General features: G+C 47.6%; 1 protein-coding gene across 3 annotated transcripts in view; it reads right to left on the reverse strand.

The window, feature by feature from the left end:
* The window catches only part of LOC122928577 (sulfotransferase 2B1-like), a 139,808-nt gene that overhangs the window by 63,645 nt on the left and 50,076 nt on the right, over positions 1-26,087 (reverse strand). For all 3 annotated transcript variants that reach the window (XM_044281556.1, XM_044281557.1, XM_044281555.1), the window contains exon 2: positions 7,226-7,366. In XM_044281556.1, coding sequence (XP_044137491.1) covers positions 7,226-7,361 — 136 coding nt within the window. In that variant the 5' untranslated portion in view covers positions 7,362-7,366. The remainder of the gene's footprint in view (positions 1-7,225; positions 7,367-26,087) is intronic.

Raw genomic sequence — 26,087 nt, forward strand, 5'->3', positions numbered from 1 at the left:
TGCACATTGGGTCATTCAGAATAACTTCACACACACCCGCTACTGTGTATTTTCAAGTCTAATTCTGTCACTAAACCCATACCTGTCACCCAGCGCCTAAATACTAGGCCTCAAATTTATATCCTGCTAAATCTCTCGTTACCGCTGTACTGTTGTTGCTGGGCAAGATATTTAGTGTCCGTCAAAGCACATTTTTTGTTCTGGGTTGAAATACAATTCCCAATTTAGCAATTTCATAATTTAGTGGTTTCTGCTATATCAGAGCTATTTGAAATCTATCCCTAAAAGGGTATATAATATTCAAGGTGCACATTGGGTCATTCAGAATAACTTCACACACACCCGCTACTGTGTATTTTCAAGTCTAATTCTGTCACTAAACCCATACCTGTCACCCAGCGCCTAAATACTAGGCCTCAAATTTATATCCTGCTAAATCTCTCGTTACCGCTGTACTGTTGTTGCTGGGCAAGATATTTAGTGTCCGTCAAAGCACATTTTTTGTTCTGGGTTGAAATACAATTCCCAATTTAGCAATTTCATAATTTAGTGGTTTCTGCTATATCAGAGCTATTTGAAATCTATCCCTAAAAGGGTATATAATATTCAAGGTGCACATTGGGTCATTCAGAATAACTTCACACACACCCGCTACTGTGTATTTCCAAGTCTAATTCTGTCACTAAACCCATACCTGTCACCCAGCGCCTAAATACTAGGCCTCAAATTTATATCCTGCTAAATCTCTCGTTACCGCTGTACTGTTGTTGCTGGGCAAGATATTTAGTGTCCGTCAAAGCACATTTTTTGTTCTGGGTTGAAATACAATTCCCAATTTAGCAATTTCATAATTTAGTGGTTCCTGCTATATCAGAGCTATTTGAAATCTATCCCAAAAAGGGTATATAATATTCAAGGTGCACATAGGGTCATTCAGAATAACTTCACACACACGCTTCTGTGCATTTCCAAGTCTAATTCTGTCACTAAATCCATACCGGTCACCCAGCGCCTAAATACTAGGCCTCAAATTTATATCCCGCTGAATTTGAATACAATACATTGGGCCAAATAATATATTTGTTGTTGTGGTGAACCATAACAATGAGAAAAACATCTAGTAAGGGACGCGGACGTGGACATGGTCGTGGTGGTGTTAGTGGACCCTCTGGTGCTGGGAGAGGACGTGGCCGTTCTGCCACATCCACACGTCCTAGTGTACCAACTACCTCAGGTCCCAGTAGCCGCCAGAATTTACAGCGATATATGGTGGGGCCCAATGCCGTTCTAAGGATGGTAAGGCCTGAGCAGGTACAGGCATTAGTCAATTGGGTGGCCGACAGTGGATCCAGCACGTTCACATTATCTCCCACCCAGTCTTCTGCAGAAAGCGCACAGATGGCGCCTGAAAACCAACCCCATCAGTCTGTCACATCACCCCCATGCATACCAGGGAAACTGTCTCAGCCTCAAGTTATGCAGCAGTCTCTTATGCTGTTTGAAGACTCCGCTGGCAGGGTTTCCCAAGGGCATCCACCTAGCCCTTCCCCAGCGGTGAAAGACATAGAATGCACTGACGCACAACCACTTATGTTTCCTGATGATGAGGACATGGGAATACCACCTCAGCATGTCTCTGATGATGACGAAACACAGGTGCCAACTGCTGCGTCTTTCTGCAGTGTGCAGACTGAACAGGAGGTCAGGGATCAAGACTGGGTGGAAGACGATGCAGGGGACGATGAGGTCCTAGACCCCACATGGAATGAAGGTCGTGCCACTGACTTTCACAGTTCGGAGGAAGAGGCAGTGGTGAGACCGAGCCAACAGCGTAGCAAAAGAGGGAGCAGTGGGCAAAAGCAGAACACCCGCCGCCAAGAGACTCCGCCTGCTACTGACCGCCGCCATCTGGGACCGAGCACCCCAAAGGCAGCTTCAAGGAGTTCCCTGGCATGGCACTTCTTCAAACAATGTGCTGACGACAAGACCCGAGTGGTTTGCACGCTGTGCCATCAGAGCCTGAAGCGAGGCATTAACGTTCTGAACCTGAGCACAACCTGCATGACCAGGCACCTGCATGCAAAGCATGAACTGCAGTGGAGTAAACACCTTAAAACCAAGGAAGTCACTCAGGCTCCCCCTGCTACCTCTTCTGCTGCTGCCGCCTCGGCCTATTCTGCTGCTGCCGCCTCGGCCTCTTCCTCCGCCTCTGGAGGAACGTTGGCACCTGCCGCCCAGCAAACAGGGGATGTACCACCAACACCACCACCACCACCTCCGTCACCAAGCGTCTCAACCATGTCACACGCCAGCGTTCAGCTCTCCATCTCACAAACATTTGATAGAAAGCGTAAATTCCCACCTAGCCACCCTCGATCCCTGGCCCTGAATGCCAGCATTTCTAAACTACTGGCCTATGAAATGCTGTCATTTAGGCTGGTGGACACAGACAGCTTCAAACAGCTCATGTCGCTTGCTGTCCCACAGTATGTTGTTCCCAGCCGGCACTACTTCTCCAAGAGAGCCGTGCCTTCCCTGCACAACCAAGTATCCGATAAAATCAAGTGTGCACTGCGCAACGCCATCTGTAGCAAGGTCCACCTAACCACAGATACGTGGACCAGTAAGCACGGCCAGGGACGCTATATCTCCCTAACTGCACACTGGGTAAATGTAGTGGCAGCTGGGCCCCAGGCGGAGAGCTGTTTGGCGCACGTCCTTCCGCCGCCAAGGATCGCAGGGCAACATTCTTTGCCTCCTGTTGCCACCTCCTCCTTCTCGGCTTCCTCCTCCTCTTCTTCCACCTGCTCATCCAGTCAGCCACACACCTTCACCACCAACTTCAGCACAGCCCGGGGTAAACGTCAGCAGGCCATTCTGAAACTCATATGTTTGGGGGACAGGCCCCACACCGCACAGGAGTTGTGGCGGGGTATTGAACAACAGACCGACGAGTGGTTGCTGCCGGTGAGCCTCAAGCCCGGCCTGGTGGTGTGTGATAATGGGCGAAATCTCGTTGCAGCTCTGGGACTAGCCAATTTGACGCACATCCCTTGCTTGGCGCATGTGCTGAATTTGGTGGTGCAGAAGTTCATTCACAACTACCCCGACATGTCAGAGCTGCTGCATAAAGTGCGGGCCGTCTGTTCGCGCTTCCGGCGTTCACATCCTGCCGCTGCTCGCCTGTCTGCGCTACAGCGTAACTTCGGCCTTCCCGCTCACCGCCTCATATGCGACGTGCCCACCAGGTGGAACTCCACCTTGCACATGCTGGACAGACTGTGCGAGCAGCAGCAGGCCATAGTGGAGTTTCAGCTGCAGCACGCACGGGTCAGTCGCACTACAGAACAGCACCACTTCACCACCAATGACTGGGCCTCCATGCGAGACCTGTGTGCCCTGTTGCGCTGTTTCGAGTACTCCACCAACATGGCCAGTGGCGATGACACCGTTATCAGCGTTACAATACCACTTCTATGTCTCCTTGAGAAAACACTTAGGGCGATGATGGAAGAGGAGGTGGCCCAGGAGGAGGAGGAGGAGGAGGAGGAAGAGGGGTCATTTTTAGCACTTTCAGGCCAGTCTCTTCGAAGTGACTCAGAGGGAGGTTTTTGGCAACAGCAGAGGCCAGGTACAAATGTGGCCAGCCAGGGCCCACTACTGGAGGACGAGGAGGACGAGGATGAGGAGGAGGTGGAGGAGGATGAGGATGAAGCATGGTCACAGCGGGGTGGCACCCAACGCAGCTCGGGTCCATCACTGGTGCGTGGCTGGGGGGAAAGGCAGGAAGATGACGATACGCCTCCCACAGAGGACAGCTTGTCCTTACCCCTGGGCAGCCTGGCACACATGAGCGACTACATGCTGCAGTGCCTGCGCAACGACAGCAGAGTTGCCCACATTTTAACCTGTGCGGACTACTGGGTTGCCACCCTGCTGGATCCACGCTACAAAGACAATGTGCCCACCTTACTTCCTGCACTGGAGCGTGATAGGAAGATGCGCGAGTACAAGCGCACGTTGGTAGACGCGCTACTGAGAGCATTCCCAAATGTCACAGGGGAACAAGTGGAAGCCCAAGGCCAAGGCAGAGGAGGAGCAAGAGGTCGCCAAGGCAGCTGTGTCACGGCCAGCTCCTCTGAGGGCAGGGTTAGCATGGCAGAGATGTGGAAAACTTTTGTCAACACGCCACAGCTAACTGCACCACCACCTGATACGCAACGTGTTAGCAGGAGGCAACATTTCACTAACATGGTGGAACAGTACGTGTGCACACCCCTCCACGTACTGACTGATGGTTCGGCCCCATTCAACTTCTGGGTCTCTAAATTGTCCACGTGGCCAGAGCTAGCCTTTTATGCCTTGGAGGTGCTGGCCTGCCCGGCAGCCAGCGTTTTGTCTGAACGTGTATTCAGCACGGCAGGGGGCGTCATTACAGACAAACGCAGCCGCCTGTCTACAGCCAATGTGGACAAGCTGACGTTCATAAAAATGAACCAGGCATGGATCCCACAGGACCTGTCCGTCCCTTGTCCAGATTAGACATTAACTACCTCCCCATAACCATATATTATTGGACTCCAGGGCACTTCCTCATTCAATCCTATTTTTATTTTCATTTTACCATTATATTGCGATGCTACCCAAAGTTGAATGAACCTCTCCTCTGCCTGTGTGCTAGGCCTAAATATATGCCAATGGACTGTTGCAGTGGTGGCTGACATGAAGCCTGATTCTCTGCTATGACATGCAGACTAATTCTCTGCTGACATGAAGCCAGATTGTCTGTTACGGGACCTCCCTCCTCTGCCTGGGTGCTGGGCCTAAATTTATGACAATGGACTGTTGCAGTGGTGGCTGACGTGAAGCCTGATTCTCTGCTATGACATGCAGACTGATTCTCTGCTGACATGAAGCCAGATCCTCTGTTACGGGACCTCTCTCCTCTGCCTGTGTGTGTGCTGGGCCTAAATATATGCCAATGGACTGTTGCAGTGGTGGCTGACGTGAAGCCTCATTCTCTGCTATGACATGCAGACTAATTCTCTGCTGACATGAAGACAGATTCTCTGTTACGGGACCTCTCTCCTCTGCCTGGGTGCCGGGGCCTAAATATCTGAGAATGGACTGTTCCAGTGGTGGGTGACGGGAAGCCAGATTCTCTGCTATGGAACCTCTCTCCAATTGATTTTGGTTAATTTTTATTTATTTAATTTTTAATTTAATTCATTTCCCTATCCACATTTGTTTGCAGGGGATTTACCTACATGTTGCTGCCTTTTGCAGCCCTCTAGCTCTTTCCTGGGCTGTTTTACAGCCTTTTTAGTGCCGAAAAGTTCGGGTCCCCATTGACTTCAATGGGGTTCGGGTTCGGGACGAAGTTCGGATCGGGTTCGGATCCCGAACCCGAACATTTCCGGGATGTTCGGCCGAACTTCTCGAACCCGAACATCCAGGTGTTCGCTCAACTCTATTCATAATTAAACCAACTTTAATATATAACCAAAATATTAACCATATAAAAACCATGAGCCTAGTCAAACTCAGACTCGTTTAAACCATCAATACATCAGAGTCCATCCCATTCCGGGATGACTATATCAACCACCCTGAACAGACCTCAACATTACCAAATAAAGGGGTGGGGGGGGGACGCTTGGTCCAGGCTTCCCGGGCAGGTGCGGCAAACAAGCCCGCAGAGCCTGGACATTTATAGCCCCTATCCCCACTGACCCACCAATGACTAACTGTCACCAGGGCTCGAGCAAACTTCGCCCGATCCCTGTGACCTCATAGGTCATCCAAATGACCAATAAAGAGCATCACTGGGCAGAAATAAATTCTTCCCAGTGATCTTGAACAAAAGAGCGGAAAAATTTCCCTCCAATTCCTGCAGACTAAAAATAGCCTCTGATCACTGGGCAGAAAACTGACTGACCAGTGACCAGAACCCAAAGCACAGGCAATGCAAGTATTGCCATGTGCACCCCTCCATAATGTCTGCGGTACCTCCACTCCGTCTCCACTTTGATTGACAGGACAAGGACCTGACCCTGTCAATCAAAGCCCTGGGGCGTGGCAGTTGCAGAGAGAACAGAACCTCTAGGTGTAACGGCAACGGCCCCATTGCTATTAGAGGCTTGTTTGCATATATTAAAACATCATTTTTTTTTTCTCCGCAATGCGAGCACATATGAACATGGGACCAACACAGATGCCTTTGTGTGCAACAAGTCAACTAGTTTTTTTAGGTACAAATCTGCTGACAGATACTTTTTAACAACTACTGCAGTCTTAGCCAAAAATAAAGGTGAAAAAAATGACAAAAGTGGAAATGGGCTAAAACAAAAGGAAAAATATCCGTGGTCTTCCGCTGGCCCGCAATACTCACCTTTCCAGCAGGGGGCCGCCGGACACTCCACAGCACATCCATGGTCCCGTGCTGCACTGATCTCCTGACGTACGCATGCCGTGACCTGACGCGCTGTGTGACGTCAAACGCAGAGCAGCACAGAACGATGGAGTGTCGGCGGCGTCCCTGCTGGAAAGGTAAGTTGGTGCGACTAAGGCCGGTCGCCCGGAGTGAACAGCGTCATGGCAACCAATGACACAGTGCACTTCAGGTGTCAGGAGGAGCGGGGGGAGATGCTGGCACAAGGTGGGGGAGAGCTGCTGACACAAGGGGGGGAGAGCTGCTGGCACAAGGGGGGGGAGAGCTGCTGGCACAAGGGGGGGGAGAGCTGTTGGCACAAGGGGAAGGGCTGCTGGCACAAGGAGGAAGAGCTGCTGGCACAAGGGGGGAAGAGCTGCTGGCACAAGGGGGGAAGAGCTGCTGGCACAAGGGGGGAAGAGCTGAAGGCACTGGGGTGGGAGAGAGCTGAAGGCACTGTGGGAGTAGAGCTGATGACACTGGGGTGGGGAGAGCTGAAGGCACTGGGAGAACGGAGCTGATGGCACTGGGGGAGAATAGAGCCGATGGCACTGGGGGGAACTGAAGCACTTGGGATGATCACACAGGGGGGAACGAAGGGGCTTGGGGACTGATGGCAGGGGGTCTTATGAATTTTTATAAAGGAAAACAGTCTATTAATTTTTTTTTTCTTATTAGAATAATCGATTAATCGTAAAAAATAATCGATAGAATACTCGATTACTGAAATAATCGTTTACTGCAGCCCTAGTTTAAAGGAACTATGAAAAGATTTAACAAATATATGATAATTACCTGATTTAGGATAGGTTACATTATAAATGTCATCATCAAGTACTTCAAATTCATTTTCAGCATGGTTGAGAGTCTCTTCTGATTGTACCCCAACAGCAAATCTGACTCCTTTGTAGTCAAAATGATCAAAAGACATTTTATCTGAAATTAGAGCAAATTCCAATTACATTTTTTTCAAACCTATTTAGGACATTTCTTTAATGATTTTTGATTTTTTTGTACCAATTTTCTATCTTGCTTACAACCGATTAATGTCAACTAGTGTAACCATAGCATTCATGTAGGTAGACAAGGATATCATATTTTAAAGGGGTTGTTCGGGATCAAATTATTATATATTTTTTTAAAGTGTACTCACTATTAACATATGAATCAAGGTCCCCCCCATATGTTTTTAGGTATTTTCACCATTTCTACATGCTCCGACAGTCCACCACGCATTGTTTGTATCTATGTTTATTTTTTCCTACCTTCCTGCCGCACTGCACTGTGGTTCCCAGCGCAGCGCGGCATCACGTCGTTTCAAATGACTATCATCTCCGCTGTGACTCCACCCCCTCATTAATATTCCGTGCTCTGCCTCCTTCATTCATAATAAAGCGCCCTGCCCGGTGACGTCACTGGACTAGAGGGGCATGGCTTAGTGGCTGAGGGTGACGTCACCGGGCTCTCTGCAAAGCGGAAGAAGAGGCTTCGCTCGGCAGAAAGGGACCCAGTACATCACTGAGTCTTGGAAACACAGCACTTCGTCTGAAATGTCGGGTAAAGGTAGGACAGGCACGATTGTAACATTTAGGGCATTGATGTACACATACTCCAATCTTCCCAATCCCGGACAACCCCTTTAAGCTACCAACCACTTATTACTGCACGGTAATTCCAAATTTGATTACTATTTTGAGTCCATTTGCTTATTACTGCATATATATGAGCCTGTACTCATACCTACTGTATACTGGCGCAACTCCAGTAACTAAGTGACCAGTCCCGAAATTGAAAATCTGTCTAGTTTTTGTAAGAAAAAATGTATACTGTGTCTAGTTCCTTCAGGTTCAACATTCAAGGGTAATGCAGTAATGTGAAGGGAGGGGGCACACCAATGAATACTAATAATCTGATGAGTAGGGATGAGCGAACCCGAACTGTATAGTTCGGGTTCGTACCGAATTTTGGGGTGTCCGTGACACGGACCCGAACCCGAACATTTTAGTAAAAGTCCGGGTTCAGGTTTCGTCGTTTTCTTGGCGCTTTTTGAAAAGCTGCAAAGCAGCCACTCAACAAGCGTCATACTACTTGCCCCAAGAGGCCGTCACAGCCATGCCTACTATTGGCATGGCTGTGATTGGCCAGTGCAGCATGTGACCCAACCTCTATTTAAGCTGGAGTCACGTAGCACCGCACGTCACTCTGCTCTGATCAGTGTAGGGAGAGGTTGCAGCTGCGACTGTTAGGGCGAGATTAGGCAGTGATTTACTCCTCCAAAACACTTAAGTCAGTGATCGATCTACAGCTGTGGATCATTGAACTGCTGCTATTCAATTGCTCACTGTTTTTAGGCTACCCAGAGCGTTTTTCAGTCACTTTTTTCTGGGGTGATCGGCTGCCACCAAGTCCATTTAACCATCAATAGTGTGGTTTTTTTTTTGGCTATATCCTACATCAGGGGCAAGCTGCGACCAAGTCCATTTAACCATCAATAGTGTGGTTATTTTTTGGCTATATCCTACATCAGGGGCAAGCTGCCACCAAGTCCATTTAACCATCAATAGTGTGGTTATTTTTTGGCTATATCCTACATCAGGGGAAAGCTGCCACCAAGTCCATTTAACCATAAATAGTGTGGTTATTTTTTGGCTATATCCTACATCAGGGGCAAGCTGCCACCAAGTCCATTTAACCATCAATAGTGTGTTTATTTTTTTGCTATATTCTACATCAGGGGCTTGGCTGTGCTTGCTATTTTATTGAGGGGTGAAATACAATTGCCAAAATAGCAGTACCCTAAATCTGGTGTTTCAGCTATGGCCAGCAAATTGTAAAACTGTCTGCTGTCTGGCAAAGGATATATTTTTGTTCTGGGTTGAAATATAATTCGCAACTTAGCAAGTTCCTAAATTAGTGGTTTCTGCTGTATCAGACCTACTTTAAATCTATCCATAAAAGGGTATATTAGATGCAAGGTGCTGATAGGGTCATTCTCAATAACTTCACACACACGCTACTGTGCATTTCCAAGTCAAAATCTGTCTGTAAACGTATACCTGTCACCCAGCGCCTAAATAAGAGGCCTCAAATTTATATTCAGCTAAATCTGTGGTTATTGCTGTAGCTGGTCAGGTTATTTTGTGTCCGTCAAAGCACAGTTTTTGTTCTGGGTTGAAATACAATTCCCAACTTAGCAATTTCCTAAATTAGTGGTTTCTGCTGTATCAGACCTACTTTACATCTATCCATAAAAGGGTATATTAGATTCAAGGTGCTGATAGGGTCATTCTCAATAACTTCACACACACGCTACTGTGCATTTCCAAGTCAAAATCTGTCTGTAAACGTATACCTGTCACCCAGCGCCTAAATAAGAGGCCTCAAATTTATATTCAGCTAAATCTGTCATTACTGCTGTGCCTGTATTAGTGTAATACGGTAACTAAATAGATAGCCAGATAGTGTTAGGTGTCTGTAAAAAAAGGCCTGAATTTGAATTCAATACATTGGGCCAAATAATATTTTTGTTATTGTGGTGAACGGTAACAATGAGGAAAACATCTAGTAAAGGACGCGGACATGGTCGTGGTGGTGTTAGTGAACCCTTTGGTGCTGGGAGAGGACGTGGCCGTTCTGCCACAGCCACACGTCCTAGTGTACCAACTACCTCAGGTCCCAGTAGCCGCCAGAATTTACAGCAATATTTGGTGGGGCCCAATGCCGTTCTAAGGATGGTAAGGCCTGAGCAGGTACAGGCATTAGTCAATTGGGTGGCCGACAGTGGATCCAGCACGTTCACATTATCTCCCACCCAGTCTTCTGCAGAAAGCGCACAGATGGCGCCTGAAAACCAAGCCCATCATTCTGTCACATCACCCCCATGCATACCAGGGAAACTGTCTGAGCCTCAAGTTATGCAGCAGTCTCTTATGCTGTTTTAAGACTCTGCTGGCAGGGTTTCCCAAGGGCATCCACCTACCCCTTCCCCAGCGGTGGAAGACATAGAATGCACTGACGCACAACCACTTATGTTTCCTGATGATGAGGACATGGGAATACCACCTCAGCATGTCTCTGATGATGACGAAACACAGGTGCCAACTGCTGCGTCTTTGTGCAGTGTGCAGACTGAACAGGAGGTCAGGGATCAAGACTGGGTGGAAGACGATGCAGGGGACGATGAGGTCCTAGACCCCACATGGAATGAAGGTCGCGCCACTGACTTTCACAGTTCGGAGGAAGAGGCAGTGGTGAGACTGAGCCAACAGCGTAGCAAAAGAGGGAGCAGTGGGCAAAAGCAGAACACCTGCCGCCAAGAGACTCCGCCTGCTACTGACCGCCACCATCTGGGACCGAGCACCCCAAAGGCAGCTTCAAGGAGTTCCCTGGCATGGCACTTCTTCAAACAATGTGCTGATGACAAGACCCGAGTGGTTTGCACGCTGTGCCATCAGAGCCTGAAGCAAGGCATTAACGTTCTGAACCTTAGCACAACCTGCATGACCAGGCACCTGCATGCAAAGCATGAACTGCAGTGGAGTAAACACCTTAAAACCAAGGAAGTCACTCAGGCTCCCCCTGCTACCTCTTCTGCTGCTGCCGCCTCGGCCTCTTCTGCTGCTGCCGCCTCGGCCTCTTCCTCCGCCTCTGGAGGAACGTTGGCACCTGCCGCCCAGCAAACAAGGGCTGTACCACCAACACCACCACCTCCGTCACCAAGCATCTCAAGCATGTCACACGGCAGCGTTCAGCTCTCCATCTCACAAACATTTGAGAGAAAGCGTAAATTCCCACCTAGCCACCCTCGATCCCAGGCCCTGAATGCCAGCATTTCTAAACTACTGGCCTATGAAATGCTGTCATTTAGGCTGGTGGACACAGACAGCTTCAAACAGCTCATGTCGCTTGCTGTCCCACAGTATGTTGTTCCCAGCCGCCATTACTTCTCCAAGAGAGCCGTGCCTTCCCTGCACAAGATGTGGAAAACTTTTGTCAACACGCCACAGCTAACTGCACCACCACCTGATACGCAACGTGTTAGCAGGAGGCAACATTTCACTAACATGGTGGAACAGTACGTGTGCACACCCCTCCACGTACTGACTGATGGTTCGGCCCCATTCAACTTCTGGGTCTCTAAACTGTCCACGTGGCCAGAGCTAGCCTTTTATGCCTTGGAGGTGCTGGCCTGCCCGGCGGCCAGCGTTTTGTCTGAACGTATATTCAGCACGGCAGGGGGCGTCATTACCGACAAACGCAGCCGCCTGTCTACAGCCAATGTGGACAAGCTGACGTTCATAAAAATGAACCAGGCATGGATCCCACAGGACCTGTCCATCCCTTGTGCAGATTAGACATTAACTACCACCCCTTAACCATATATTATTGTACTCCAGGGCACTTCCTCATTCAATCCTATTTTTATTTTCATTTTACCATTATATTGCGAGGCTACCCAAAGTTGAATGAACCTCTCCTCTGTCTGGGTGCCGGGGCCTAAATATATGCCAATGGACTGTTCCAATGTTGGGTGACGTGAAGCCTGATTCTCTGCTATGACATGCAGACTGATTCTTTGCTGACATGAAGCCAGATTCTCTGTTACGGGACCTCCCTCCTCTGCCTGGGTGCTGGGCCTAAATATCTGACAATGGAATGTTGCAGTGGTGGCTGACATGAAGCCTGATTCTCTGCTATGACATGCAGACTGATTCTCTGCTGACATGAAGACAGATTCTCTGTTACAGGACCTCTCTCCTCTGCCTGTGTGCTGGGCCTAAATATATGCCAATGGACTGTTCCAATGTTGGGTGACGTGAAGCCTGATTCTCTGCTATGACATGCAGACTAATTCTCTGCTGACATGAAGCCAGATTCTCTGTTACGGGACCTCCCTCCTCTGCCTGGGTGCTGGGCCTAAATATCTGACAATGGACTGTTGCAGTGGTGGCTGACATGAAGCCTGATTCTCTGCTATGACATGCAGACTGATTCTCTGCTGACATGAAGACAGATTCTCTGTTACGGGACCTCTCTCCTCTGCCTGTGTGCTGGGCCTAAATATATGCCAATGGACTGTTGCAGTGGTGGCTGACGTGAAGCCTGATTCTCTGCTGTGACATGCAGACTGATTCTCTGCTGACATGAAGACAGATTCTCTGTTACGGGACCTCTCTCCTCTGCCTGTGTGCTGGGCCTAAATATATGCCAATGGACTGTTCCAATGTTGGGTGACGTGAAGCCTGATTCTCTGCTATGACATGCAGACTAATTTTCTGCTGACATAAAGCCAGATTCTCTGTTACGGGACCTCTCTCCTCTGCCTGGGTGCTGGGCCTAAATATCTGACAATGGACTGTTGCAGTGGTGGCTGACATGAAGCCTGATTCTCTGCTATGACATGCAGACTGATTCTCTGCTGACATGAAGACAGATTCTCTGTTACGGGACCTCTCTCCTCTGCCTGTGTGCTGGGCCTAAATATATGCCAATGGACTGTTCCAATGTTGGGTGACGTGAAGCCTGATTCTCTGCTATGACATGCAGACTGATTCTCTGCTGACATGAAGCCAGATTCTCTGTTACGGGACCTCTCTCCTCTGCCTGGGCCTAAATATATGCCAATGGACTGTTGCAGTGGTGGCTGACGTGAAGCCTGATTCTCTGCTATGGGACCTCTCTCCAATTGATATTGGTTAATTTTTATTTATTTTATTTTTTAGTCTTATTCATTTCCCTATCCACATTTGTTTGCAGGGGATTTACCTACATGTTGCTGCCTTTTGCAGCCTTCTAGATCTTTCCTGGGCTGTTTTACAGCCTTTTTAGTGCCGAAAAGTTCGGGTCCCCATTGACTTCAATGGGGTTCGGGACGAAGTTCGGATCGGGTTCGGATCCCGAACCCGAACATTTCCGGGAAGTTCGGCCGAACTTCTCGAACCCGAACATCCAGGTGTCCGCTCAACTCTAAACATAATACATTTAAAAAATGTAGTTTTGGCAAACAAGCCAAACTTGCGCTTGAATTCTAATTTTAAGATGCATTAATGCAATTCCTTTTAATTTGCATTACTAAAATAAATGGACTTTTGCACGATATTCAAATTTTTCGAGTTTCACCTGTATATAAATTATATATACTGTATATTTAATCCTATATACTTTTAGGAGGTACTGGAACACTTAAGACATCTTTCAGGATATCCAGGGAAGGACATATATTATACATATGATGGTTAGAACCTTTTGTTCAGTTTTATTTTGCTGCTGAGCCATCAGCAATAGATACTAATAGGGTCATTTATTTAGACCAACGTTTTAGACGCCAGTCTTAATAACCTTGTGCTGGCACTTGATGCACCTAAGTTATTTAGAGGTGCCGGGCCGGCCTCTACATAACTTAGGAGCATCCTGGCGTACAAAACTCTTAAATCTGCGCCAACTCCCTTGCTTGTGTAGATTTAAATAATTTTCTATGCCAAAAACTGTCATTGAAAATTATAAATGACATGGGTCTACAGGCCCGCCTTCTTCCCCACCCAGACCACATCCCCTTTTTTAGAACTGGCGTATGTGGCATTTAAGGGTAAGAAGTCACAGATTTTGCTGCAAATCACATTTGCAACTAAATCTGTGCCACATACTGTATATGCCAAAAAGTGGAATATATTTGGTGATAAATGACCCCTTAAAGGATAACTGTCACACTTAGACCCTAATTTCAATTTTCAGATATGTAGTTACTAATAATAACATGATATTCCAGAATCAGTTACTATTAGACTGACTTACCCCATATTTAATAAGATTCAGCCCTTAGTAACCAGTCTGCATAAAACTGCAATTTCACTTTTCAGTTAAGATGGCCGCCACTGCCCTCACCCTGAGGCTAATCCCGCCTGCCCTCACTAGCCAGTAACAATAGCCCCCCAAAAGTGTCAGTAACCACAGCCCTCCCCCTAAAGGGTTAATCTCCTGCAGCACAAAGGGGTCCTCTTACCACATGTTGCTTTCATTTATACACTGAGCAGATGGCAGATCTCCCTCCCCTGGTCTGCAATGTCCCAGTCTGCTGAGTGAGGGAGCGTCTGCCAAGTGCAGGGACAGGGAGAAGTGCACACAGCCCAGGCACTGTTATCAGCTGCTGGGGAGGACCTGGCTTTAATCATTTACTTACAGTCCCTGGCTGTCTGTAATCTGACCTTGCACGCAGCCTGCTTCTGCATCCTCCGTCCTTCAACACATAGACGGACCATGCCTAGCAACACTATTTTAAGCACAGGTAAAAATAGGCAATACATGGAACAAAACTGTGAAATTAAGGGGTAATTGAATACACAGTGAAAAGTTGAAATAGGGCCACCAAGGAGATATTAATCACCACAATCCAATACTCCCAAAAAATAAAAATATGACAGTTATACGTTAACATTTTTATACATTCAGGACTGGATCTTCTATCTTATTATAGTTATTTTTGTTTTATTTGACATGTTATACGTTATAATATTGTCTGTTATTTGATTGTCACATCAGCACCATTAACTTATACATTTTGTACAAATGCCTTTAGAGCCTGAACTCCAATTCTTGTACATTTCCGTTAGTCGGCCTGGGGCCCCTGGATTGGTCTAGGCTCTTAGCATTGTAGTTAATATAATCTAATAAGTGAACCGTCTAAAATATCTTTTTTTTTTAAATGTGTAAGCTGTTCTTCTTCTGTAGCGGTCAGAGGAGGAAAAGACCGCAGGGCAGGATTCAAATACATTACAGCAGACAAAGAGGCTGAAGCAGATACCGGCTTTATTAAAGGCCAACATATAACGGCCGGGAAATCAGATAACAGTATTGTGCCGATGCACCAGAGGCGCAATCGACAAATGACAGAAACAGTGTAAATAGGTTTACATAAATTTATAGGAAGGATAACTGAACTTTGCATCCAAACAAAATGTGCTCTAAACAGTAAACACATAAAAAAATGCAAGCTACTCTCCTCTAATATTCTCCTGTCTGCCCCTGCTAACCAGGGCACGTTTCTAAAACGCACTGACTAAGTCTCCTGCTCTATGTCCTACCACAGATTAGCATCAGTGCAAACTCACAGTTCTGCAGGTAGCTGCTTGTCACGTTTATTGGCTGTGTGCAGGTAAGTACTGGACCTTTTACTTAGCATTCTGAATTAAAGAATGCTATTATTTTCCATTATAACTATGTTATAATGGAAAATAATAAAGTAAATGGGGTCCCGGGTAACTCATCCCTCATCTCCTTAGCAACCATGCGTAAAAATCGCATTGCATCCGAACTTGCTTGCGGTTGCTTGCGATTTTCAAGCATCCCCATTCATTTCTATGGGGCCAGCGTTGCGTGAAAAACGCAGAATATAGAACATGCTGCGATTTTCATGCAATGCACAAGTGATGCGTGAAAATCACAGCTCATCTGAACAGCCCCATTGAAGTGAATGGGTCCGGACTCAGTGCGTGTGCAATGCGTTCACCTCACGCATTGCACCCGCACGGAATTCTCGCCCATGTGAAAGGGGCCTTAAGGTCCCTTTACACAAGGAGACAGAGCAGGAGATTGTGGGGAAGGAAGTGTTCCTTCCCGACATTTGCATTCTCTTTAACGGAGGAGCAAGCTGGGGTTGCCTGTCACTGTTGATTAATATGTAGACCATAGGTCGCACTAAATTTTTTTAAGAAGAGTAAAAATACGGCTCTTAACAATTTTGAGGAGCATTTTTAGCCGAGGAGGAGTATAAATTTTGTGGTAATTCACATATATAATGCATAGGTCCAGATAAAGTTATGATGTTAAAGTTTCTACAGGGAAACCATTGCTAGTCTCCCATGAAGAAATAAATATAGGCAATTTTACATTTATACAACATCATACACTAAACATAAGACCACTGCTGCCATACACAGCGCCCACCTGATGCTGCCATACTCTGCCCGCCTGACACTGCCATACACAGAACCTACCTGACGCTGCCATACACTGTGACCACCTGATGCTGCCACACACTGCGCCCACCTGACCCTGCCATACACAGCGTCCACCTGACCCTGCCATACACAGTGCCTACCTGACCCTGCCATACACAGCGCACACCTGACGCTGCCATACACTGTGCCCATCTGACGCTGCCATACACTGCGCCCACCTGACGCTGCCATTCACAGCGCCCACCTGACGCTGCCATACACAGGGCCCACCTGATGCTGCCATACACTGTGCCTACCTGATGCTGCCATACACAGCGCCCACCTGATGCTGCCATACACTGTACCTACCAGATGCTGCCATACACTGCGCCCACCTGACACTGCCATACACAGCACCCACATGATGCTGCCATACACTGCGCCCACCTGACGCTGCCACACACAGCGCCCACCTGACGCTGCCATACACAGTGTCCATTTGACCCTACCAGACACAGCGCCCACCTTAAGCTGCCATACACAGTGCCCACCTGATGCTGCCATACACAGCGCACACCTGACGCTGCCATACACTGCGCACACCTGACGCTGCCATACAAAGCTCCCGCCTGATGCTTCCGTACACAGCGACCACCTGACGCTGCCATACACAGACCTGACACTACTATATGCATATTGCATACACAGCTCTACCACATGCGAATTACACAGATAGTTTACTATATACACATTGCACACACAGCTCTTCTACATGTCCATTACACAAATAGAACTACTGTGTGCAAATTACACACAGAAAACTGTACAATAGACTGGTTACACTGACATAGCCCTGCTTTATACACAGCTTCCATACATAAATGACCTCTGCATTCTCTACCAGCACAGTCCTACACAGAGCCTGTCTTCCCCTAACTCCTCCCGCACACATGGCTGATCACTTGACTGCAACATCACCACAGGTCCTGTAACCACAAAGTAGTTTTTGGTCCAGTCTCTGGAGCTGCTTCTGGTGAAAGAGATGTCCGTGAGGGGCGGGGCTTCAACTAGGTAGGGTCCCACCGAGGATTTCCCCGACTCTCCAGTGGGCCAGTCTGAGGATGACGGGGAATGTTGATTATGCCATCGTCCCGCCCCCCTCATTGAACTCAAGTGCTGCATTAAATCCTGATCGTTGCATCTAACAGTCACATTAAGGCCTTTCAGAGGTTAATCAGGGGTTAAAAACAAAAAAAAATATATACTCGGCTCCAGGGGCGTAGTTATAGGGGAAGAACGGGAAGTGGCTGCTTTGGGGCCTAAACTCAGAAGGGGCCCACTCAGGAGGAGAACTAATAGATTTTATTGTCAAGGTCCCCTCAACAGTATTATAAAAGGACATTATATTTATATACAGAGACACTGTAGAAAATGGAAGGAGTGGCTGACTGTCTCGCCTGAGAAAGCGATCTTGACTAGCCTCAGGAGTAAGGGTTGCACGGGAGGATGGGTTTGCCTAGAAGTTGATCGGGGGTGGCATTCAAAAATTTTCTGTGGAGTGCAGTCATTTTTAGTTACTCCACTGCTTATCTCATCCATTTACTCGTGGAGAGGCTGTCACGGCCATCTTGATTGAAGAACTGTGAAGAACCTCAGCATTCGATAATAATAATAATAATAATACAGTGTTGAATAACTTCAGACTTCAAATAGTCAACTTTAAAACCATTTTAAAACTGCAATACAGAGTCTGCTTCGGTACCGAGGTACCAGTTGGTACCAAAGCCGACTTCTGATCCCAGTTTTATACTTTTCAAGCTCCATATTTTTTTTTTCTTATTTTTGTTATTATTATAGTTCTGTTCCGGAGAACCTCTTTGAGAAAACAGGGGAATAAACTAGTAGGTATTGATTAGTAGTTACAGGTCACAGTAAGATGGATTTTTAATTCTCAGTATCTTAAATTTTTCTTATCTGTAGCGCTCAATGATAGCAGGTAGACTAAAGGTAACAGTTAGCATTGAGCAAATCGAAGTATCTGTAATGGACTTCGATATACGAATATCAGGAAAAATTAGATTTGTCGCAAAACCGAATTTCCTAGTGCTTTATGGTAACCAACCCATTTTCCCTGAAATGACGGTTTAAAAAAATATATATTCACCTTATCCATTTGCGTGCAAAGAGCCCACCGCAGCCATCTTGATTGAAAAAACAGCTCGAAAACTTGAATGCAGTTATGTATGGCATCACCACACTGGTCGTCATGATGATGTTGTCTTGTCACCACGCAAAATCTAAATAAAGATGTCCGCAGCGGGATGTTCGCGATTAAATAAGGTATTTTTTTTTTTTTTACTGTATAACCCCTGATAGCCCTCATTTTTTATCTCAGAAGCAGCAATCATCAATGAACACGCATCTGAGCGGTTGAATGACAGGGACAGCGCAATCGCCATTCCCCTCATTTCTCCCGCTACATACGAAGAAATCTGCTTTTTGACGAAGCAATTCGTCACAAAGCAAATTTCTTTGTGAAATTTCGGCAAAGCAGCTGAATCCAATTTTCCATAACTTGACTCATCTCTAGTAACAGTAAGTGTAGAAAAGCTGATTATTTTGCAGTGGAGTTGAGCTGAAGGTTCCCCTGAAGGTTCTCCTAGAATTGTCATTCATCACCTTTCCATAGAATAGGTGATAAATGTTTGATCACTAGTGGCCCCACCACTGCCATCGACAGATCATTAGAACAGGGGCCCCAGGTCCCCTGTTCCTCCTCAATGCATGACTGTGTTGTAGTAAAATGTTATGATGGAGAAAGAGTGCACCAGTACCACCACCAGGTAAAACTGAGGCCAATCACCCTTAGTTCTTTTTCATAAATTAAGCTTTATTTAGATTTTCAGACTCAGAGATAGCAAATGTTATGCTGAATGTATCTGTTAGGGTTGGAGCGTTCCCTTTAACTCCTTGATGACATCCATTGTACATGTACAACACTGTGCAACGCCAGACCACAGTATAGCGCGGCGCCGACAGAAAACCAGTGAGCAGCAAGAGCACGCCGTCCGCAGCAGGAGAGGTAAGTTCTTGTATTTATTTTAAGTCTGATCTGAGATCTGATGAGGATTGGGGGGGGAGGGGGTGTCTGATTCAGATTAGTGTGGTGTGATCTGAGCTCTGATAAAGACCGGGGGGCTGATTGGGGGGCCTGATCTGAGGTCTGATAAAGTTTGGGGGTCTGATACAGATTGGCAGTCTGATCTGAGGTCTGATAAAGATTGGGTATCTACTGAAAATTGAGGGGTCTGAGCTGAGGTCTAATAAAGATTAGGGGGTCTGATCTGATGTCTGATGAAGACTGAGTGGTCTGATTTGGGGGTCTGATCTGAGGTCTGAAAAATATCTTTTTTCCTATACTAAAACTTACTGTAGGTGCATGTTATAAAGCGAAAGCTACGGTAGTTAAAAAGAAAAGACCAAGAGGATAAAACAGACCTAGCAGTTCATTATCTGTACAGTAAGGTTGGTGTCAGATTATAGAAACTGTAGAAGCTGTCTACGCTCTGGTGTTCATCACCAAATCTAGCTTTAGATCAGGGGCGTAGCTAAAGGCTCATGGGCACTGTGCAAGAGTTCAGCTACCCCTTCCCTCAGTGTTTTGTGGTCAGGGAAGCACATAGCCTTCGTGCTGCCTGAGGCAAAAATAGAAAAATTCCCACGTCCATGTTAAATTCTTGACCTAACCCCTTCCCTCCAGCCAGAGGTGTAACTTGACCAGCATGCACTTTCTATAATACTGGTGTCTTCTTATGAGGCACAAGGGTTTTTGGGCCCCCTTAGGCTCCTGGACCCGGTAGTGAATGCTACCTCGCCCCCTGTCCCCCCTCCCCAGCTCCCCCCCCCCATCCCCGTCCCCCTATAGCTTCTCCTTTGCTTTAGATAAACTATTTTGCTGAATATAACAGTGACTGGATAATTGTTCATAATATTAATATTTTCTAATATTACACAAGTAAGCAGTTTCATTAAAGTTCACCATATTGAAATGGAATTAAAGCGGTATTCCCGTTTTAATTATTACATTTATTTCTTTAGACAAAAAAATTACAAAGAGAGATATAGGGCGTCTCTCCCTCTTATTGGGGATGGCAAGGTGCTCCAATCTGATGTCGCACTCTATTCACCAAGAAAATATTCAAAGAAGGTGAATGGGCACTCTTATATCTGGACACACACAGAGTCAATATGGCATCACTAAATTAATTTATTGTGTGGATGCATGTATCAAAGGAAACAGGAGATATAGGCATATAGTATGTATATTAAAAATCAATATCCGTACCGAAAACTCCAAAATATAATAAAAATATATAGTAAATGGCAAGACGTTGTACATAAAATCAGCAGTACTGCAGATATTCAGATGAATACAGTAAAATGTGCATACTAATTATGAAACTCAATAAGATAGCTGCTGGGATACAGATTTGGCAACCCAAGCAGAGTTCATTCAAATCACAGGTTAGAGCAAGTGAATAAGTTCTCCTATATTGTAATACACTGGTTTGGAAATGTGGCTGAAAAAGTTATATATCAAATCCAAAACTGTGAACTGTAGGTGAAGAAATCCAGGTCTGTGTAAAGTCTGTATAAGGCCTCATGTACAAGACAGTATTTTTTCACGGTCCGCAAAACGGGGTTCCGTTTTTCGGTGATCCGTGTCCGTTTTTTCTTCCGTGTGCCTTCCGTGATTTTTGGAGGATCACCAGACATGAAGGAAAGTTAAAAAAAAAGTCGTTTTGGTGTCCGCCTGGCCGTGCGGAGCCAAACGGATCAGTCCTGACTTACAATGCAAGTCAATGGAGACGGATCCATTTGACGTTGACACAATATGGTGCAATTGCAAACGGATCCGTACCCCATTGACTTTTAATGTAAAGTCAGGAGTCCCTATCAGAGTTTTCTCCAATCCGATGGTATATTTTAACTTGAAGCGTCCCCATCACCATAGGAACGCCTCTATGTTATAATATACCATCGGATTTGAGTTACATCGTGAAAACTCAGATCCGACAGTATATTCTAACACAGAGGCATTCCCAAGGTGATGGGGACGCTTCAAGTGAACTGTGTACATGACTGCCCCCTGCTGCCTGGCAGCATCCGATTTCTTACAGGGGGCTGTGATCCGCACAATTAACCCCTCAGGTGCAACACCTGAGGGGTTAATTGAGCGTATCATAGCCCCCGTAAGAGATCAGGGGCTGCCAGGCAGCAGGGGGCAGACCCCTCTCCCTCCCCAGTTTTAAATTCATTGGTGGCCAGTGCGGCCCCCCCTCCCTCCCTCTACTGTATTAATTTCATTGGTGGCCAGGGCGGCCCCCCCGCCCCCCCTCCCTCCCTCTACTGTATTAATTTCATTGGTGGCCAGTGCGGACCCCCCCTCCCTCCCTCTACTGTATTAATTTCATTGGTGGCCAGTGCGGCCCCCCCGGCCCCCCTCCCTCCCTCTACTGTATTAATTTCATTGGTGGCCATTGGTGGAGACCCAGTTTAATCGCTGGGGCTCCGATCGGTAACCATGGCAACCAGGACGCTACTGCAGTCCTGGCTGCCATGGTTACTTAGCAATATTAGAAGCATTATACTTACCTGTGCTGTCTGTGACCGGCCGGGCGCTCCACATACTGGTAAGTGACAGGTCTGTGCGGCGCATTGCTTAAAGCACAGATCTGTCACTTACCAGTAGGAGGAGCGCCCGGCCGGTCACAGACAGTGCAGGTAAGTGTAGCGGATTGTATTTAGCCTGGCCTGTTTGGATCATGTAGGACGACATTCGGTTGATTGTATGGCTATGTATTGTAAACTTTAATGTTTACTGTGTTGGATGCATTGCTTTTCTGTGCCTCCTCCCCTCCCCCTTTTTTTCCTGTCCCATTGTTTTCCCAGCAGGGTGTTGTCTCAGGGACACTGGGAGACCAGTAATCTAGCTGTTCTGTCCCTCCTCCATCTCCCATCAGCCCTTGCTATTGTCTGTCTCCACCCTTCCTTGTACCATGGTCATCTATGTGCCCCATTGTATGTAAATAAAGCTGTTGGGGGGTTTAAAGTGTGTGCTATGTCCAAATAAAGTTAGTTCTGCTCCTGATGCTGTGTGTCGTCCAGTTATTGGGATTGCTGTTGGGATATTATTGGATTATTTTGCCTGCTGGAATTACTACTCTATGGATTTATGATACTTGTTCCTGAGCCTCACTGGGATCTTGTGGAGATTGGCTGTGGAATATCAGCTCTCCGCTACATTGGTTGGCAGCGCTGGGATCCAGACTCACAGAGGAACAAGGATTAATGGAGATTGATTACTCCACTTTAAAACGATCCACACTTAAAGATCTTCTGGAAGCAAGAGGTATTTCAGCCAGCAACAAAAGAAAGGCAACACTTATCTCTGAAATAATGGCAGAAATCCGAACAGAGGATGATTCGGTCACTGCACAGAGGGACGAGACAGACGGAACAGAGCAAGCAGAGTTCCAAAGGCAGCTCTTATTCAGATTGTCATTTTATGGGGAGAACCCACCAGTGGAAATTATCTCCGAGACAATGACAGAGGTTCAAGAATTTATAACGCGGCAAAGGAGACCACAAACACCAAGCCCAGCAGTGTCTATGGTGCAAGAGGGTAAGCCAAAAATTCCATACCAGGCATTTAAAATGTATGTAGAAGCGGAGGAAGATATAGATGCATTCCTCCAAGACTTTGAAAGACTATGCACGTTACATAAAATACATATGGAAGATTGGGTACCCATCTTAGCAGGACGGTTAACTGGGAGGGCAGCTGAAGCCTATCGTACGATACCAGATACGGAAATTAGGAATTACAGCCGTGTCAAAGAGGTTATCCTGGCCCGATATGCTATGACACCAGAGGCATACCGGAGACGGTTCAGGGAATTGAAAAAAGCAGAAAAAGACTCGCATGCAGAATGGGCTTGCCGTTTACAAAGGGCAGCCCTCGGATGGGTACAGGCGAACCAGGCACGGTCCATGGAGGACCTATTACAAATGCTGCTACTAGAACAGTTCTATGATGGGATACCCGCAGACCTGCAGGAATGGGTGAGAGACCGTAACCCCACGTCTATCACAGAAGCAGCTAAAAAGGCCGATGACTATTTGGATGCCCGCAGGCAGCACAAGCTTGTGGGTGTTAAACCAGCTGTGCGACCTCTAGGGGGAAACCAATTTTCAGCTAGCACCAACACACCACTGAGACCGCTACCCCCACCAGCTCCTACAGCGGCTCAACCGAGGTTTCGCCCACCCTCCTCTGTGCAATGCCACCAGTGCCAGAGGTGGGGACACTATAAGCGGGAATGCCCGCAGCTTAGAGACCGATCCACCTGGATTCGACCAGGACCACCACCACCACCGAGAGCAGCAGCACACCACTATCAGGAGGAGACACCCACCGCTTATGGCTCTGCAGTTCCAGTCACCACTATAGAACAGTGGGAAGTACTCCACGAAGCCAACCCACTACAAGCACAGGCGGATAATCGGCAGCACCACAGGCAAACAGTATACCTGGAGGGGAAACCGTTGCAGGGACTCAGAGATTCAGGAGCAACCATAACCTTGGTCCAAAGCCACTTGGTCGCGGACAAAGCTAAAACCAATAAGACTGTGGCTGTCAGGGTTGCTGGGGGAGCCGTATATCGTCTGAATACAGCAAGGGTTCATTTGCATTGGGGTGCGGGGTCAGGGACTGTGGAGGTGGGGTTGATGCCCCAATTACCCGCAGAGGTGATACTGGGAAATGACCTGGGAAAGCTCACATCTGCATTTGAGCCACAAACCACAACCACTGAGGAAGCACATCCAGTGGTCACCAGGCAACAGGCCCGCACCCAGGACTACAACACACTGCCGGAGGTCCAGGTAAGACAACCTTCCCCTTCCCTAGACTGTGTCCCTTGGGCCCCTCCTGACGAATTTGTGGCAGAGGTGATCACTGACCCTACTCTACAGGTATATAGAGACAAAGTCACCTCTGACCAACCGGGGGCGGAGGGGGAAAGATTTGTATGGGATAGGCAGCTATTATACAGGGAGTCAGACAAGCAGGTAGCTGGGTCAGACCCGATCGTTATGAGACAGCTAGTTGTACCACAGAGGTACCGAGCCGAACTGCTCCGGATAGCGCACGATATTCCGTTATCCGGACATTTGGGGGTCAGTCGTACTAGATATCGGCTGACCCAAAGTTTCTTTTGGCCAGGAATTAGCCAGGGAGTATGCAAATATTGCAGCACCTGTGATACGTGCCAGAGAGTAGGGAAGAGGGGGGACCGGCGGAAAGCAAAGTTACACCCGCTACCTATAATTGAGGAACCGTTCCATAGAATAGCCGTAGATATAGTAGGTCCCCTCCGGAAACCTACCCCCTCTGGCAAGAGGTATATTTTGACGGTGGTGGATTACGCCACCCGCTACCCAGAGGCCGTAGCCTTGACAAACATCCACGCAGAAACCGTGGCAGAGGCCCTGATGCAGATTTTCTCCCGGATGGGATTACCCAGGGAGATCATCTCGGATCAGGGTACTCAATTCACTGCAGAGGTCCTAGCACCTCTGGAAATTTTGCAAAATCAGACCTATAATCAGTGCCCCCTACCATCCTCAGACCAACGGGCTCTGCGAGCAGTTCAATGGCACCTTAAAACAAATGCTCCGAACCTTTGCTGAGACCCACCGAGACTGGGAATGATTCCTGCCTCACCTCCTCTTTGCTTACCGGGAGGTGCCGCAGGAATCCACAGGATTCTCCCCATTCGAATTGTTGTTCGGGAGGAGAGTAAGGGGACCGCTGGACTTAATTAGGGAGCATTGGAATGGAGACAGGAGTGCAGACGGCACCCCCATTGTACCATATGTGTTGGCGCTCCGAGATCGCTTGGAAGCTCTAACCAAGACGGTAAAGGAAAACCTCCAGGCGGCTCAGACGCGCCAGCGCACATGGTACGATCGGGGCGCCAGGGACCGTAGCTTCCAGGTTGGGCAGAAAGTTTTAATTTTGAAACCTGTCCGACATGATAAGTTACAGGCCGCCTGGCAAGGCCCTTATAAAGTAGTGGAACAGAGATGTGACACCACTTATATAATTGGCCCCTGCGCAGGGACCGGAGGGCGACGAGTGCTCCATGTGAACCTGATGAAGCCCTACCAGGAACGCTCAGAAGACGTGACCGCTATTTGTGCACCCAGCTCTGAAGAGTTTGACAGTCTTCCCCTGCCGGATCTACTGGGGACGGTCCGCTGTCTGGGGATTTAGGAGAAGTTGTACTGGGGGACCGGCTGAGCCCACAGGAACGTACCGAGGTACAACAGCTGCTAAGAGAGAAGCAGGAGACTTTCTCCAATGTGCCTGGGTACACTCCTCTGGCCACTCACAGAGTAGAAACCCCAGGGCAACTACCCATGCGCCAGACCCCGTACCGCATCCCTGAAGCGGTGCGAGAGAATATGCGTAAGGAGATCGACGAGATGCTCCAGCTGGGGGCGATTGAGCCCTCAGACAGCCCCTGGGCATCTCCGGTAGTCCTCGTACCAAAGCGGGACGGTACGACCCGCTTCTGCGTAGACTTCCGGAGGTTGCCATTTGGGATGAAAAACGCTCTGGCTACGTTCCAGCGGATGGTGGACCGACTTCTAGATGG

Source organism: Bufo gargarizans, chromosome 2, assembly GCF_014858855.1.
Source record: "Bufo gargarizans isolate SCDJY-AF-19 chromosome 2, ASM1485885v1, whole genome shotgun sequence".
NCBI lineage: Eukaryota > Metazoa > Chordata > Amphibia > Anura > Bufonidae > Bufo > Bufo gargarizans.